The sequence below is a fragment of the Epinephelus lanceolatus genome, chromosome 15 (genome assembly GCF_041903045.1).
Source record: "Epinephelus lanceolatus isolate andai-2023 chromosome 15, ASM4190304v1, whole genome shotgun sequence".
Taxonomy (NCBI): domain Eukaryota; kingdom Metazoa; phylum Chordata; class Actinopteri; order Perciformes; family Serranidae; genus Epinephelus; species Epinephelus lanceolatus.
Genome location: NC_135748.1, coordinates 12,814,489 through 12,832,608, shown reverse-complemented (window position 1 = coordinate 12,832,608; position 18,120 = coordinate 12,814,489). Strand labels below are relative to the sequence as shown.

The 18,120-nt window shown below is 40.4% G+C and overlaps 1 protein-coding gene across 1 annotated transcript in view; it reads right to left on the bottom strand.

The window, feature by feature from the left end:
- The window catches only part of eipr1 (EARP complex and GARP complex interacting protein 1), an 84,609-nt gene that overhangs the window by 26,582 nt on the left and 39,907 nt on the right, over nt 1-18,120 (bottom strand). Inside the window, exon 6 of the mRNA XM_033641933.2 lies at nt 6,782-6,918. Within this exon, the coding sequence (XP_033497824.1) occupies nt 6,782-6,918 (137 nt within the window). The remainder of the gene's footprint in view (nt 1-6,781; nt 6,919-18,120) is intronic.

Here is an 18,120-nt window from a genome sequence, read left to right as displayed (position 1 = left end):
TTGGGTCGGTTCTCGGTAATACCAATTCGGTTCGGTACTCCGTCTTCGACCGGGTTTTTTTTTTTTTTTTGAGACCGACCAGACCGCGGAACGTACGCGCCCGGACTAAAAGCGGACATCCGCAAGCCCTGTGTGCGCAAAGCTCAGATTTTACGACCGCGCGGACTCCGCTCCACGCACCAGTGTCACACAAAAGGCTGCTCGGCATGTACTTTTCACATCGCGGGGATTTTTCACGGACATTTTTACAGGAAACTACAACGCGGAAGTGCGCTCGACTATGGAAGCCCTATGACTGCGGACATTCCTCCCGGAGTCCGCTCCGCTTATAGTACGCCCGAGTCTGTGAGCACCTGTCTGCCTCTTCGCCAAGTGCACAGCGAGCAGGAGAGAGAGGGGTGGGGGTGGGGCGGGGACTGAGCTAGGGGGTGCGAGTGCGCATGCGCCGAAGCCTCTACTGTAGCCTGGAGTTTGTTTAACAGTGACGGGGAGTCGATAATGGCGGACAATTTAGTCTTGAAGAAATCAAAGAATGCGCCAACATGGCAACACTTTGGCTTTGAGCCAGACGAAGGAGGCAACCCTTGTTTGCACTGATTGAGTAAACTAAACCTGCAAATTCATTAGTAAGGAATAAAAGAAACAACGTGTTACTGTCACGCTGTTGTCCTATGGTCGTTTTTTTATTTTAAATGACTCAATTGCGCCCCCAGGTGGCGAAAATCTGGTAAGCACCATAGCTGCACTCGTGCTGAAACAAATAGCACTACACTCTATAAATGTATTATCTATAAGCTTGTTCTGTATATTAATTGTTTAAAAAATGAAAAATAAATGAATGAAAATCAATTGCTTTTAAATATGTCTTTTTATTATTGAAAAATTAATATAAAATGACAGGTAATAATAGAGGATTCAGTTTTTTTTCAACGGATTGTAAAGAATCCGTCAGAATGGATCAAAATGATGTCAACAAAAAAAGCTAATGCAACCGCTGGTGGTGACATCATTCAGAAAAAAAGAGACTTTTCCGGGCATAATAAAAGTTTTACAAAGATGAAACCCAGATGGTTTAAAAATATACAATACAAAGAGTGATAATTGACCACTATCTATCTATCTATGTTTAAAACCAGAGGTGTCCTGGTAACAGTTTTACAGATGTGTCTTATACAATGGTGGTTACTGGGAAAATGCTTTTGGGCCGTGGGAGATTTTTTTGTTGGAATCCAAAGAGTGGCCACTGGGACAGATTGAAAGCAAGGCTGAGTGGCTGCGCTGTATCCAGTTCTAATAATACATCCATAGTGATGAGCCCTGGGAATGTGGGGTGGAAGAAGAGAGACAAGAGTGTGCGTTTGTGTGTGTGTGTGTGTGTGTGTGTGTGTGTGTGTGTGGGTGTGAGGGGACACCTCAGAGGTCGTCTGAGGAGGCAGTGGAGCGTGCTGAGAGGCTGCCATCACACAGCTGCCACACCAACTGGACACACACACACATTCACTCACTCACTCACACACACACACACACCACATTTATGTAGAGGCATGAGCACACAACACTGCACGCACAGAAAAGCAGAAAGGTACACATAGCAAAGAGCAAACACAGGCGAGCACACAGTCGCTTGTCACATGCAAGTCACTTACTCAAACAGACACACACACACACACACACACACACACACACACACACACAAAAACGTGACTCAACGCTCATTCACACTTGCAAGCTTTCCACTCGCAACCACTTCACACTTGTGCATGGATGTACACCCATGAACACACACACACACCATGCCCTTGGTTGCTGACTGTCTGTCTAAGGCCCGTCTACACTGATACAGTTATTTTTACAAAACAGATATTTTCCAATAGTTTTGGCCTCCTGTCTGAACACAAAGTGGTTTCACGTCTCCTAAAACATGCATTTTTGGACATTTCTGAGGTGGAGGTTTTTTAAAACTTTGGTTATTTTGTATGTATTTGAATGTGTAATACAGAATGTTTGGGAAATGATGATGTCATCTCCTCAGTCTGTGCATGTCTATTGTTGCAATGTGTAATGAGCATGCACCAGGAACAATAACAACAGCAGACTAACTTACGGGTTTGTGTACGTTTTGTTATTACTGCTTGGACTTACAACTACTTTCCACTTAAACTTGGTATTGCTGCACACCTTCATGGACGAACGGAGCTGTCTGCTGCTCCCAGTGTTATCTGGCCCATCTCATCATCTGCGGTTTAAAGTCCACCAGAAATGGATCAGACCTGGTCGAACCAGCAGATGGTGGAACAATTCTGACAAAGGGATTGTTGTTGATGAGGTGTAAAAGTAAGACTCTCACATATTCATCACTCAAATCTTTGTGTGAGCTCCTTCGTCATATTGAAGGGAACTCAACAGTGATGAGATCATCAATAGGTGTTCTGAAAAAGGTAATAGCCTGCAAACTTTACTGGTGTTGTGATAAGGGGGGACTACGGAAGACAGCTAACACAAACTAGTATTTACAGTCGTTTTTGTGTTTTAGTGTGGACAGAGATACAGTATGTTGTAATATGAAGGTCATGGTGACAAATATCCGCTTTCAAAAATATGTGGATACGTGTAAACAGGGCCTAAATAAAACCCTGGATTGGAGAAGTCAAGAAGCGACAGGGATTCATTCAGTCAATTGCTCCAATGGATTCAGTCTTTCAGGTAAACTGACAGTTGTTTGTTCTTATCAATGACTCAATCAATAGATTGAACTATGAAATATAAAAAAATATCAAAACCTCCCATAAGGCAGGTTGACGTTAAAATTGCTTGCTTTGTCTGACCAGCAATTCGAAACCCAAACAAGTTCAGTTTATTTTCACAGAAAACAAAGAAAAGCATCCAGCCTCCAAAAAGCAAAACAAAATTATCAAAACTGATACAGATTATTTTTCTATAAACTAATAGATTATTTGACTCACTGTTTTAGCTTTATATATTTTACTTGTGTATATCTTTCTTATGTATTTGACATTCACCTGTGTTTTAATATTTTTGTCTTTTTTTGCTTTTTATATCTGTACAGCACCTTGTACACTTATGTTTAAAAATGGTAAATTAATAATGATGGTATTGGTATCTATTAATTTTTTACTGTAAATAAAAAGAGAAAAATACGGCTAACAACAACCACTTACATGCAGAAATATCAGTTCTGTTTTTCTATACATTAAGTTATTTCTTAATTAATTAATGTCCATATGAAAGTAAAATCTAGTTGTTGTTTTTTTGGCGAAGCTAAATTGAAAGCTACTCTGTAACTAGCAGTGACCTAGTAATGGACCAGTCATTTAAAAAAAAAAAATGGTTAAACCCCACAAAACTTTATTTGAAATTTTAGATCTCAAAGCTGTCAAAGATAACAGTTTAATTTTAGGGAAATCTGTATAAAATAATGCACAAAGGTATCTTTCAGTGCACTGTGATATCAGAGATGAGACTGTGGTCTCTGCTAACAAGCCCTGTGCTGCCGCCCCCTCCTTCCCTTTGTGCCGACGGCCAAATCAGCACTGTTGCATCTTTCAAAATAGCACAGCGGGAGGAGAACGGCCAAAATGGAGCGTGCAGGAACTCTATAATTTGTTATGGGGCTGACGGCGAGCGATATCAATGATTCAACTATCTTATCTGGGTCTGTGATACACATCTTGTAAATATATTCTCTCTCCCCCCGTCTCTCTCTCTCCTTCACCCGACACACCTCTCAATCTCTTCGCCGTGTTGCCGTTATCATTGCGATGGATAGCCGGGTGATTATTATTCCTCTAGCAGAGCCCACACGTACACGCCAGCTGACCTCACTCATCACATACCTCAGAAACACAGCAGACACAAACAAAGCACACACACAATGCATCACATGCACACACACGCAGCTAGAGGTTGTGAGGTGGGTCGCTGATAACCTGCAGTTACAAGGTTAATGTGTGGTAGTACACATGCTCCATGTCAAGCAGGAACATTTCGCACTTTATCATGAGCTGAGGAGAAGCTTACACTTCATTAGATTCATCAACAACTACAGGCAAAGAAAACGTGTCATAAAAAGACAAGAGGAAATTCACAGAGATTCCCTCTGCCAGTCAGTCCCAGCGTCTCCACAGAGAACATCATGCCAGACAGACACACACTCCTGAATGCACATTTCACATATTTTTCTGGACAAAAACAGAACTCAGAATTTGGATCAAAGCCGTAGCAATGTGCAGCTTTGTTCTTTTTTTTCTTGCTGTCTTTAATTTTGCTGCTTAAATTATAACCAAGCAAAACTGCAGTGTTGATAGTATTATTCTTAAAAGAAGTAAATGTGGTAAATAAAGATTTACTGTGGGTCATAGTCAGGGCTGAGTATCATTTGTAATTTATGCCAGTAGGATACCTGACTTTTATCTCACGGCACTGAAGAATATGAAAATTATGAAAGGATTTTTTTTTCTTTTTTTCTATTCAACAAGCCAAACCTTCGAAATGCATCACTGTTTAATTTTGCCTGACACAATGCAGCTTCAAAATGACTGTACTTTAATTAAATACAGCATAATTTTTTAACAATATTATCTAAGTGAGGGAATATCAAAGAATAAGTGACGTAAGGATCTGAAATATATTTAATACCAGCTGTCTATCCTGTCACCAGATCCAGCCCATGTACCTTTACACGTTCAAACTAAAGATAAAAGCTATAGGTTTTTATCAATGTCAGGCATCAACAGTATATTGATTAAGTCTAAGTAAGTTTAAGTGTCTGTTCGTCTACGTACTCATGGATTAGAGAGAGGCTCATGCTTGTGACAGCGTGGGTGTTCGGCCTAGCAGTAGCATAGATTTGTAATACTGGACTGAATACTGGATGCCAAGATGGTGCCTATTCATTCCATTGGGGTTGCTCTCCTGGTGTATATGCCAAAAAAGTCTATCTTCTGGCTTTACTTTCGTGGTATGCAGCCCACCGAATATGCACAGGAAGTGTTTCTCCTGGTTGTCTTGCCCAGTTCATAGACTTTACATTGTGATAATGTCAGAGTTTTAAATTGTTTCACAAATATAAAACTTTCATGGATCAAAAATGACATAAAAAGACAGAAAGAGTCATAATTTACCTAGTTTGCAGTGTTGTGTCAAGAGTCTTACAAATGTCTCTTTCACAATGGGGAAAATGCTATTTGGGCTGCAGGGGATTTTTTTGCTGCAATACTGCAAGAGACCACTGGGAAAAATTGGCTCAAGACTGAGCGCAGTTACTGGGAACCTGAGCAGAAGATGCATGCTTTCCTCTGTGCGGTGATATGATGGTAGGGTTGAGTTTGGTAGGAAAAAAAAATAGTTCCCACAGGAAACAAACCTCGGACTTTCAAGTGGGAGACCGCTGTTTGTGTCCATGTGAAAACAATAGTCAATGGAGTTGTTTTAATAGCAACGATGTTTGCTATTCATTACATTAGTAACAAGCTTACTTATTTTAAGACAAGCTATGTTTTGTTACCATGCTGTTGTTGTCTTAAGCTGGGGAAGAAAACCTAAGGTCCTGTGTCCACATAGCACATAACGCTTTTTTTTTTTGTTTGTTTTGAGGGACGGCATCTTTTTTTTAACTGAGCTCCAGTTTTTTCGTGTGGCTGCTCCTAGCATTTCTTGTTGAAAATATGTCAACTTTTCAGGAAGGCGTTGGCAATGTCATTGCAACTCCTTAAGCTACTGTCTATCTAGGCTGTATAAAACTATCACAACAAAGACAGAAAAACCCTTTCGTGGGAGCAGATCAGCCAGGCAGTGAATGTTGATGATGAGTGTTGTGCTTTTATCAGTGTACATGTTAGAAGCTTGAAATTGTTTTGAGGAGAAAATAATGCAACATGTGCATCAGTCCCTCATAACACTGACATTTAATTCATCAATTAATGCCTGGATATGGTCCAACATTGTTGATGAAATAATGTTAGTATAGCTTTTAATTAATGAATAAGAAGCAAACAAAACATTTTGGTCAGTACCAAAAAGTACTCGATTCACCTAGATAGATAGATAAATGACAGAGGTTTTCAGTGGCTGGATATATTGGGTTTTTCTTAAGCGTTTGCAATACATGTGCAGTAATGATATCTATTGGAGGGACAGTGGCAAAACACATCTGCAATACTTTAATTCAGCATGATAAGTCAAATTAGATGCATATTTCTGTATGCTGCACTGGAATATCTTGTAATTACATGTAAACACACGCTGAAATTATTAAGCTCTGAGAGTTTCACTTACATGACTCTTACATGACTCACTTCTGTCAGATTTAAATGCAGGCTGTTGGAAAACATCCGTCTGGTTTTAAGTCAGGTGCATGTTGAAATTTGCCATGTAAAAAAAGTGCCTTAATACTGAGTGGCAAAGCTTACAGAAAACATGCCTCATGTTACTCCTTTTAAAATTTCAATCCTCAGTGCTACCAAAGCATTGCTTTCAAAGTCTTCTTCCTGGCACTGGCTTATTGTCAGCCATAGAATTATTGAACATATGTGGTTTTATCGGCTCAAGTATCTGTACTTCCTCAAATTTCCACAAAAAATATCAATACAGTGACACAGGAGGAGAGGTCTTTATAAAATTAAAGAAAGCATATGGCCATTTAAAGTATCAATGTCAGGATTTGGAGAAATGGCTCAGACATGAAATAAAAAAAACTAAAACTGTGTTTGCAAACTGTATTGAAAAATTGTTTTTCAAACCAGCCCAAGAGAGCAGCGCTCACCTCATGGTGCGAAGGTCCCAGCCTCGTATGGCCGTGTCATTCGCTGTGGCAAGCTGGCTGCAATTGTGGTGGGGGCTCCACTTGCCCGAGGTGAACTTCAGCTGACCTTTGCCCTCCAAGGTGGCGGTGCTGGAGACCTGCAGAGGACGGCAACACCTTCATTACCATCTCTAAGCAGGGACGTGAATTTCATCCAAATATCTGTGACAGGTTCAGCCAGTACGGTGCACTCAATCAGCATAATAAGGCATTATTAGAAGTCATTTTCTCTGCAGGCCACACTCAAGACTACAATCGTTCAATATGACTCTGTAGTAATATTTTGGGCATTACTGGCACACCAACTGCCTGCAGATTTACACCATGCTGAAATATATACACTCTTACTGACATAACTTCTACCTACTTTGCAATAAATGTCTCCCTCAAGATGTAATTTTGGTCTGATTCAGTTTTAGTTTTAAGACTCAATACTCATTTAAAGCTGCACTAATCAATGTATCTTATATTAACAATTGATCAAATTACTGTGTGCAGTGTGAAAGGGGTTGCTTGAAGAGAGAAACTCACAGAAAATCTAACCCAACTTTGCAGTTCTTCGCTACAGAGCTTTTAGTCCTCTTTTAGCCCATTGTTTTGCTGCTAGATCTGCTTGCATCAACCCCTTTTCACCGGCAGGCAGTGGTTTTTAGAGAAAACCCCACTGTGTACTACCTGCCCAGCACAAAATTGTAGGCAAAAAAAGGTTAGCCACAAGCTGGTAAACATTAGCCTGCACACTGCGTTTATGTTTTAGCTGGAGAGGAGGTGTTCATGTTAGCCCATGTCTTTTTGGGAAAGGGGATTTTTGTGTTCTGTTTTGCCCTAACAAGTCATTGGTGGGTGACAAATCTATCACACTATCCTCACTTTCAGTTGACACCAAAGCTGTAGTAAAGGCTGTTGGGATCAGTTACTTGACAGTTTTTCTCGTAATTATGTCTTAAAGTTTTGGCTCTTTTTCTCTAACTGGAAGAAACAGAACTTTCTGAACTATTGAACTGGTCTAAGACAGGCCCTCAGGAAGTATGCAAGACTTTGATGGCAATTTTCGTAGTGGCCAAATAGAAGAATTACATCTTGGTCTGCTAAGTGATGCCATTGGACCCAAAAAAGCTTTCCCCCATAGACTTACATAGTGAAAAAGACATCTACAAATCAGTGGATTCATTTATTTGATTGTCACAATACCCGCAAAATGACTAATCTTATTATCTGGATTTGATCCATTTGGTCCTATTGCATTTTAAAAATCTAGAAGGGCTATGCGATTTAACCATTTTATCCCCATTCAAGTCAGCAGAACGCTTAACATTGAGTTAGCCACCTGGCCAGTAGAAGTAAGCTGCTCGGCTGGCCACAGTCTGTAGTGCACTTGCTCTATAGGCCCAACAATGTGAAAGATCCAGGAAATTTTATACCCCGGAAGTCAAGCTTTTTTGGCGTTGTGTGTCACAGGGCAACTTTCATAGGAATGAATAGGGCCCCTCCTCAAACACTGCATCCAGTTCTCTTTATACATCAATTGTCTGAGATGTGAGTGGAAATTCTGGAACCAGGCTAGGTAAACACAGCGGAGCATTTAACAGCTATATATTTTCCTCAGGAGTTGGTGGAGAGCAAAACAGAGCTGAAAGACGGACTGAGAAGCAACTTCTAGCCAATGCTAATGTTGCTCCGTCTCTGCTGGGTGAGTAAATTGGCAACTGTTTGCCAACAAATTATCGATATCAGATTCTTATGTGATGTCAGATGTTGTGTTTCAGCTTGCTATGCTTTCCCCAAATGGCCAAAATATCACTTAATACAGCTTTGAAGTACTTGCTAAGATAGACAGCGTGCAGTGATGAGACTGCATAATAAAGTAACATCAAACTCAAATTCCATGTTTCCAAGTGATACCACTTTCACCAGTAGTTTTAATATTTTCTAAGAATCTGCTCTGCACCTGTAGCTTAAATAAAAAAGTACCCTCTCTCTATGCCTGCAGGGTGCTCCAACATATGGATTAGCATGTTCTGTTCTAACTCCAATGCCCAGCAGCAAGACAGGACCTATACAGCGAGAGCCCTCCAGTGTGGGCGCTGGGAGGCAACAGCATGCTCCTATCTCCTCTGTAACCTGCTGCTCAGTCAGCAGACCTACTGACCCCGGGCTCTCCTCGGTCCCATAGCAGGGCTCTATACACTAGATCGCTCAGTTACTTATGGATCAACTGTCAAGTCAAAGATGAGCCCTTGGGGGATTCAAGACTGATGAGTGTTGAAAGCTGAATCAAAGTAGCCTGTTTAGGCTGGTTGAAAAATCATTCAAATTTATTGTAATTTCTTCGGTGTTTCAAAAGAAAAACATTTAACTGACAAAATGTCACTGGATCCAAAAATTAGAGCAGTTTAGCTGAAAGGCAGTCAGGTTAAATTGCAACATTTAAGGCTTTTCAAACAAGACGACATGCTTGTCACTGGATATTTATCAAACCTGCTTCGTATATTTCACAGGGCAACAATGAAGGTGGAATTAATCAAAGTCAAAACACTTCAAGGACTTTGAATTATAAAGCATATCACTTCATCAGGCTACTTTAAAAAATGGAATCCAATTAATTCAGCAGGCTGGCCTTGAAAATGATTATCTTTCCCTTAAACTATGATGCATCTAACAATTCTAAAAAGCAGCATCACACTGCTCCATTTTCCTCTGCTCTCTGACTAGCTGCGGGTTTTTTATCCTCATCTTTCTCTTTCTACCATTTCTCTCTCTCTCTCTCTCCCTCTCTCTCCCGTCTCTGCCTGTTGGAGCAGGGATCATCGATCGCCCCGTCACCGCACAGCTCCCTGGCACACTCTCATTATTTCAGCTAGAGAGGACAGAGGGAGAGCGAGGGAGAGAGAGACAGGCCGATAGAGCAGCAGGGAGGGAGGAAGACTGAGAAAGAAAAGCAGATAGGATAAAAGGAAGGAGAACAAAGAGGGTAAAAAGAAGAAAATAAAGGAAAAATAAAGGAAAGGAGTGAAAAGAAAGGAGCTGAAGAAAGGTGGCAGAAGACGGGGGACAGATAAAATCGGACAAGAAGAGAAGCAGGGTTTCCTCTGTGGCCTTGATGTAAAATTCCATGACTTTTCCATGGATTTTCATGATTAAATCAGAGTGCCTTCTCCTTTTTTTTCCATTTTATATGTCAGGTTATGGGTTACTGAGCATACCAATCATCACCAAATCAGATATGTTACAACTTATCTTATTAAAGGCACTTTGAAGTGGCAGTTAGAACACCTTTACATTGCTAATATACATGTTTTTAACAATGTACTCCTCCTCACAATGGCTATCCCTACAAATCATGCATTCCCTTAAAGCTTTGGTCTACAGAAGTTAGGGCTAAAGGTGTTAATGTGACCCAATCAAACTATTTGTTAGATAGTCGAAAGGAGTCTTAAACCCCCGACCCCCACACCTTTTGGACATCAGAATTGGGGGAAACTACGTGTGACAATTTCTGCAACTCTACAGAACTGACAAGCTGAGAAGTGTGCCCACTTCACACAACCATTGGCCTGCTGTGTGGAGGTGAGAAAGTAAGCAGGGTACTAACTTCTCTCTCAAGCTCTCTTTTTCATTCTTTACACATCTAATTCTTGTGCTTTAATGTGTAAAACCAAGTGCTACTATGAACGCCTTATCAACAGTTATCATGATTCACCCCTCTCTATTGTGGCAGGCTTTTCAGCCCAAATGCAACTGTGGCTGTTAGAACAGCTATAAACACTGACCAGAAAACTTTGTTTCAAGCACACGTCTGCTTAAAGCATCACATGATGTGATTAAGCAGATGAACAGTCATCTGAAGGCTCTTACACACTGACGACAACAATGGTGGAAAGTTTTGATGAAAAAACTAATAAAGAATGTTGCTGATGCTGCTATTTCTGCTCTTATGGTAAGATTAACATTTTGGTAATTCCCATAGGTGTTGCTATGTTTATGTATGTGACAAAATAGTCCAAAGTTAAAGTTTTTCTGGGGTTTGTGACTGTATCCCATGGCCTTCATTAGCAAATGGAACTTGATCAGGTGTCACATATCATATGTCACATCTCTCTGAGTGAAACAGAATATGCGGGTATGAATTCTTTAGGGCTGATTGTAGGCATGACTTAGTGAGCATTGTTACTATGAACCAGAAAGTAGAGGAAAGGGGAGAAGTAGATTATTTAGATATCAACTATGCTCTTTTGAAAGTGTAACCATGTGCATTGCCAAATAACATCCAAACATCTTCTACCTATGGGGCAACCTCCAAGGCTGAAAAATGAAGCCAACGCAGAAGTACACAGAAAAACTGCACTTCCTCTAACGGCCACTTGAGGCTGGCTCCAAGAGTGAGTCAATCCCCATAGACTGCCATGTTAAAATGTCAAACTTTACAGCAGAAATAAACATGTTCACAGTCTGGTAGAAAGAACAGTTTTGGTCTCTAAAGCTAATTTTAACATTCATGATATTCATGATATTCATGACAGGGGTTGAATTTTTATATATGAGTGACAGGCTGTCTATGAGTCATCACCACAATCTATGAGTCAGATCCACCCGTCGCTCCGTCCTCGTCCAAATATGCTGAACTTGAGGCTTCAAAATGGGAATCTACAAACCAGTGGGTGATGTCTCTGTAGCCAGAGTTCTGCATGGGTCCACTTTAGAGAACCTGCACCCACCCGTACCCTTAAAGCTTAGTACCAGAACCGACCTGTTACCTGTCATTATGTCTAAGTCAAAGCTGCACCTGCCCACACCAGAGGAAATGTCTCTTTCACTGGCTTCACTCGATGTCACTTCACTCGATTACAGTCTATGCTCCATGATACTGCGACCCCCACACTAACAGGCTCATGCATTTTAGATTATGGCCGTGGCTAGCTGGTTGAGCAGCACAAGCTGACAAACTTTTAACAGTGAGAGAAAACGGAGAGATTCTGAAATACCAGTACTCAGAATCATTGACACAAAAATGAAACAACCTGTGCAACATACACTGGTATCTTTTTTACAAAGCAACTCATTTGCCAAATTTGCTGATTGTCCCTGACTTCCCTAAAGAACTGATCAAGTTGCCTGACCTCCTCTTGACAGACCAGAAACTCTGTAAACTCTATGATCAGTTAGAGGCCTGCAGGACTCTCCCTCTCTGCGGCTACCCTAGTGGTGCAACAGCAAAGCCTGAGCTTCATGCGTCCCAGGTTCCCAGCTTTATTAAGGCACTAACCAAATTAGGGGCCCTAACAAGACAGTACACACAACACTAGGGGACGCATTCATTTAGGACGCAAGCAGCACTAATGCAAAGCTATCTGTCAAATCGCCATGCATTTATGCTTTCTCTAGACTCCGGAAGAGAGTGTGTGTGTGCACATGTGTTTATGTGTGTGTGAGTGTGTTTGTGAGCAGATGTGCAGGACAAGGTGTGTGGGTGTGCTGTGAGCCGGTGGAGATGTTCTCACTCAATTCCACCAGCGATTCTAATTGATGAGCCATGCACATGCAGACACACACACACACACACACAAATCTTCTTTCAAACAATGCACACTGATACGCTTATGCACATGATCCTCTCTTATATATGCATACACACACTCACGCAAACACCCACACCGAACTCACACACACGCACACTAATCTAGGCCAGGCCCTTGAGAGAGAGACACATCCACACTGCAGCTGGACACGGCTTGAGATGAACACATCACCCTCTGACAGATAGAGGGAACAGGAGAGAAGAGAGTGGGATGAAAGGAGAGAGGAGGGAGGGAGGGAAGGAGATTAGCATTCTCATCAGCACTGGAGGAATTTGTCTTGGCTGCCAAGCTCTTTCTCCTCTTTTCCATTCCCTTTCTCCTCATCAAGCCCACTCTTTCCTTATCCATATCTCCCTCTCTTCCCCTCCTAATCTCCATCTTTCCAATCAGTCATGTCCTCCATCGCTCCCTCTTTCTACATTCTCCCTTTCTCATTATAGTACTTTCTCACCATTACTTTCTACCTCTCTCCTTCTCCCTCGATACAGGATTTAATAGCTGTGTTGTCCAGTGTTGGTGTCAGAGGATGGAATTAGCAGCGCCCACGCTGCCGTGGTCCTACATGACCTCACACTGGGGTCATGGCACAGGGGACACACACGCTCACGCACAAACAGACACTGAATTGATTACAAGCAGAAATACATGTTTAAGAGTTACAGGCACTGAATATTGGGTCATGTAATGTTGTTCCTCTAATGTTTTAAATTGTCCACCAGGTGGACTTTTGTGTCCTCATGAGGTTTGCTTTGTATGTAGCAACACTGCCGTATTCAGCTTGTCGGACAGGATGATTTGTTCAAGTGTAAATGTGGCAGTGCGGTTGATTATGTTCCCTGCCAACTGAAGATTGCAATGTTTGTTCTGACAAAACAAAAAGTAAATTTTAGAAGTGCCGTGATTGTCGATGCTAAAGGCTCAAGATTTAAAGGCTTTAAGTCACAAAACCACAGCAGAGGCACATTCTGGACACACACAGTTGGTATCTGTAAAGTTTGGGCATTTGCTGGTTGCGGTAAATAAACACAGATTGCCATCTACCAGTTACATTTGCATGAACAAGAGGCGAATGTTAGCTTTGCTTTCAATCTGGATGGACCTTCAGATTCTCTCCACTTTGGACAAAACTGCTTCTAATGCTAAATGCTGATTGTTAAAGGGATACTTCAACCACAAAAATAATCATTTCTGTACCAATTACTCACCCTGAGGTTGGTTGAATCCCTGAAGAAAACGTTTTTCTCGCATGCCTCCATAAACAAAGAATCCCAAAACAGAGGAAATTCTTGATGAATTGAAGCAAAAGGGGGCCTTCGTGAAGAACAATAAAACTATAACAAAACATCAGTTTATAAAGTTTCACACAACTTGTGCAGTTTACTCTAAGTCGTAAGTGCTATATCATAGGCAACTGGACTTGCTTGCTTGCTTTTCTTGAAGACGTTACGCCTCTCGAAAAGTCTTCAAGAAACGCAAGCAAGTCCAGTTGCCTATGATATAGCACTTACGATTACCATGACCTGGATGACTGAGAATCTTCACAGACAAATATACTCTAAGTCTCCTTTATCCAGTTGTATGCTCAGTGCTTTGGAAATACATGCATTTTCGCTAAAATACTTCCACATAAACAGTCTCATGCACAAAGTAGTGTGCCTGGGCAAACACGCAACCTGTATGCAGAAGTGTTTTAAATAGTAAGGTTTTAGCAAAAGTGTTTGGGAAGAACAGAGCAAACAACTGAATAAAGGAAACTTGGATTATACTGCATGAGCTGTGTGAGAGGTTCTAAATGGATGTTTTGATACAGTTGTGCTGTTGTTAAACCATCTTTTACTTCGAATCATTAAGAATTGTCTCAGTTTTTCCGGATTCTTCATTTGCCTGAGGCACATTTTCTTCCCAAATTCAACATAACGCGGGGTGAGTAACTGATATACAAAAGATCATTTTATGAGTAAAATATTTCTTTAAATTGAAACTTCATTGGTGAGTTAAACAAAAATACCTTACTGTTTGTGATGAAATGTCTATTTTCCATGCGCATAATTACACTTTTCTGATCATTTTTTGAGGCTGTTATATCCGTTTTGCCATCTTTTGATTGCTGTTACAGAAAGTTACTGTCAGTGAAAATCAACACTTACTGCACAGATGTTTCACTTAACGCCAAACAACAAGATTTCTGTTAAGAGCAACTAAAAGCTACAAATAATTGTGCTGAGGAAAAGTCTCTTTGCTAAAAGCTGAATTTATTCATTTTATATTGGTAAAGGTAATTCCATCTTTTTCAATGTTTATCAAGCCTTTTTTGCAACAAGCTTTTATTTGAGAGTTTACAGCATTTAGTGTATTTTCACCTTAATTTCCCTTCCATCAGATATTGTCACTGTTCCCTGCTTGCACATTGTAGTAATTATTGGATTAGAGAAATGCTTAAATTCTTAAATTGTTTCTTTACTTTTGCTTGTTTGATATCAGACAGAATGTCGGCAATATTGAAATAACATGCCAAATTTTGAATATCCTCGATATTCTCATATATTTTGTCTACATATGGTGGTCGCCACTGTTGTAATTACTCCTCATTGGTTCCAGCGTACTGCTTGACAACAGCTTGAAAATAACTTGAAACAGCATTAGTCCCGTCCACAGTGCTAATTTAGTCCACCTGCGGTGCTCATGACTCAACTGCGGAACTACTGTTTCATGTCATGATGCCAGACGAATCAGTCAGCTCAGTGAAGTGGGCAAATTCAAAGGTCTGAATCCTTGCAAATTTGCATTCCTTTCACTATTTTGTTGCACTACACTGGAATTTTTCTACATAATGATTCATGATTTGTTAAAGTAACATTAAGCCAAAACATGAAACATGAAACGGATATATGAATCAATGGACAAACAAATAAACAATCATATAATCATGATCCAGGTAAGTTCCAGCACAGTGCACCAATAAATAATGCAAGAGTCAACCCTTGACTCAGCTTTCCAAACCAGGTTTTCTCCCACCAAATTTCTATCTCAATATGAACATGACAGTGCAGTAACATTATGTGTAAAGATTTTTTTGTAAAATTCATGAGTGTGTGAATGAATTATGTAAAATGTGCAAATAAAAGCGCCCTAATGGGGATTCTTAAAGATGCTTATGGTACATATGTAGCCCAAAGGCAAGGGTCTATGTGTGCATGTGGCAATAAATTAAACACACTGTAAAGCAGTTCCAAAACTTTTCCTAACTTCAATGTGCCAACAGAGCTGGAAACTGTCAACACTCAGCACAGATAGAACAACGCTAGCTTGAAGCTAATATCCATAAACACTAGGCAGTAGGAACAAATGTAGCTCTTAGGCCATGTTCTGAAGAAACAGAAATGAAAATGACAGACTGTTCCAGTCATCTTGAAACATGACGAACTTCTCCACAATTCAGTATTTACACTGCGTATTTTTCCAACTGCCTTGCAGTAATACATACAACTAACAGCTCCATCTGGTGAACAACTGAAATCACTGCGCTGTCTGTGAAACCAGAGCAATGTTAAATGACCCAAAACACAAGTGATGTGAACCTTGGTTGATGTGAATGTGTATGAATAATCAATAATCAATTAATTGAGAACATCCCCAGCAGACACACACTGGCAGAGTGAGGGATTGAGAAAGAGAGGGGCGAGTGTGTGCATGCATTTATCCAAACTGCGACTAGACATTGCTCAAAGGGTCAGCTTACTGAGATCAAATTAACACACATGCCTGCACTCACATGCAAACACACACACTTGTATCTATTAGGTGTGTGACCTGGCTGCCCTTTATGTGAATCCCTCAACGAGCGCATGAATTACCAATGACCCATCTATATTCCTCTTCCCTCATGGCCTCTAATGGAGCAACACACACACACACTCATGAAAGCATGCGCCTTCACACCACTACTCTATTACTTCTTCCTCACATGCACACCTGACACACACCATTATCTTGAGTCTTTAAATACATAATGGGCATTTTAATTGCAAAGCCGGCGGGTTGGAGACAGGGAATTTACAGTGAAGAGCCTCTTCACCTTGCATTAGGGAGGACACAACTACAAGTGAACTGACCAAAAGTACTTACACACTGGTAACATGGTGATCCATTTGTTTTATAATAAGAGAGTCCTGAGTATGAATGCAGTTAAAAATGATTTCAGCTGTCTGACAACAGCTTGTATATCTTGATCCTGTTTCTTGTTATACTTCTACCTCATATCATTTCAGATGGAAATGTACTTTTTACTCCACTACATGTATTTAACACTATGAGTTAGCAGCTACTTTTCAGATGAAGATTTGCTAATGGAAAATGATGCAGCAATATGCTGTTAATTTACATAGAATTATGCAAAGTATCTAAAGTTGGCTCCACATTGACAGACTAATTTATTGCTGATAACAACACAATGCCTAGAAGCATTCTGTACGAGTACTTTTACTTTTGATACTTTACATACATTCTGCTGATAAACTAACGTACTTTTACTTCAAGGTCCAGTGTGTAGGATTTAGGAGGATACTTCGGCAGAACTGGAATGTAAAATAACGTTTTCTTGGATCACCTGAATATAAGAATCATTGTGTTTTTATTACCTTAGAATGAGCTGGGTGGGTCATTTATGGAAATCAACATGTTCACTGCTGTATTTCTACAGTACCCCAGAACAGGTATACCAAACACTGTATATGTATTTGTAACGTGAAACTGCTTTTTCAGTGGGTTTTACCCTTTTAAATCACCAGGTCCCTTTGTTTTGGAAAGGAAGAGACCTCTGTGGATAATTCAGCTACTGGTGAAAACCTCCCAAACGTCCATATCTCAACTTATCAGAGAAAAAAAATTCTTACACGCTGAACCTTTGAGTAACATTTTAATTTCAGGGCTATGACTTTTACTAAGGTATTTCAGACGATGTTATTTCTACTTTTACTTCAATTCATTAAGAGACTGAATACTTCTACCACCATTGCTGAATGGGTGCAAATCCCTGGCGCTAGTTTCCCAAATCTTGTCGAAAGCCTTACTAGAAGTGTGGAAGCTGGATCCCTTTGAGATTAAACAGTTCCAGGAACTATGAATCCACAGGAACATAATTTGGGGATTAAACTGGAAACTACAAAGTTTCTTTTATGCATTCCTCTTTGCATTTTCATCACATCTGAAGACTTGAAGATTAGGCAAATTAGCTCAATGACAGATAAAAAAAAACACAACTGTTGTGTTTTAAACAATTTTCACACACAACAAAACAAGCCAGTCATGCAATGTTTTCTTGTTTTATCACTTAGAACGTGACCAAGATGAATCTATTAATCAAGTTAACGACAAATAAATGTTTTATTTCTGTCCTTCACCTTCTCGTTTGCTCAGGCTTTCAGCTCGTTCACACACTCTGTCTTTCTCTTTATCTCTCTTTGTGTCTCCCATTATTTTAAACAGCCTGGTCTCACTCTCAAGGCATCATTTTGGCAAGGGCTGGGCACCAACTGGGTTCTGTGTGAGACACAATGCTTTCAACCAACTCCAATACAAACCCATCCGTGTCATTACTTGACATTTGCACCAATGGACATTGAGCGTGTAAGTCTGCAAAGGGTGAGTAGGGGCAACAAGCACAGGACTTTTACCCAGGAAACACGTGTCCATGTCTAATGTAAAACTTAAAGTCGACATTGAATT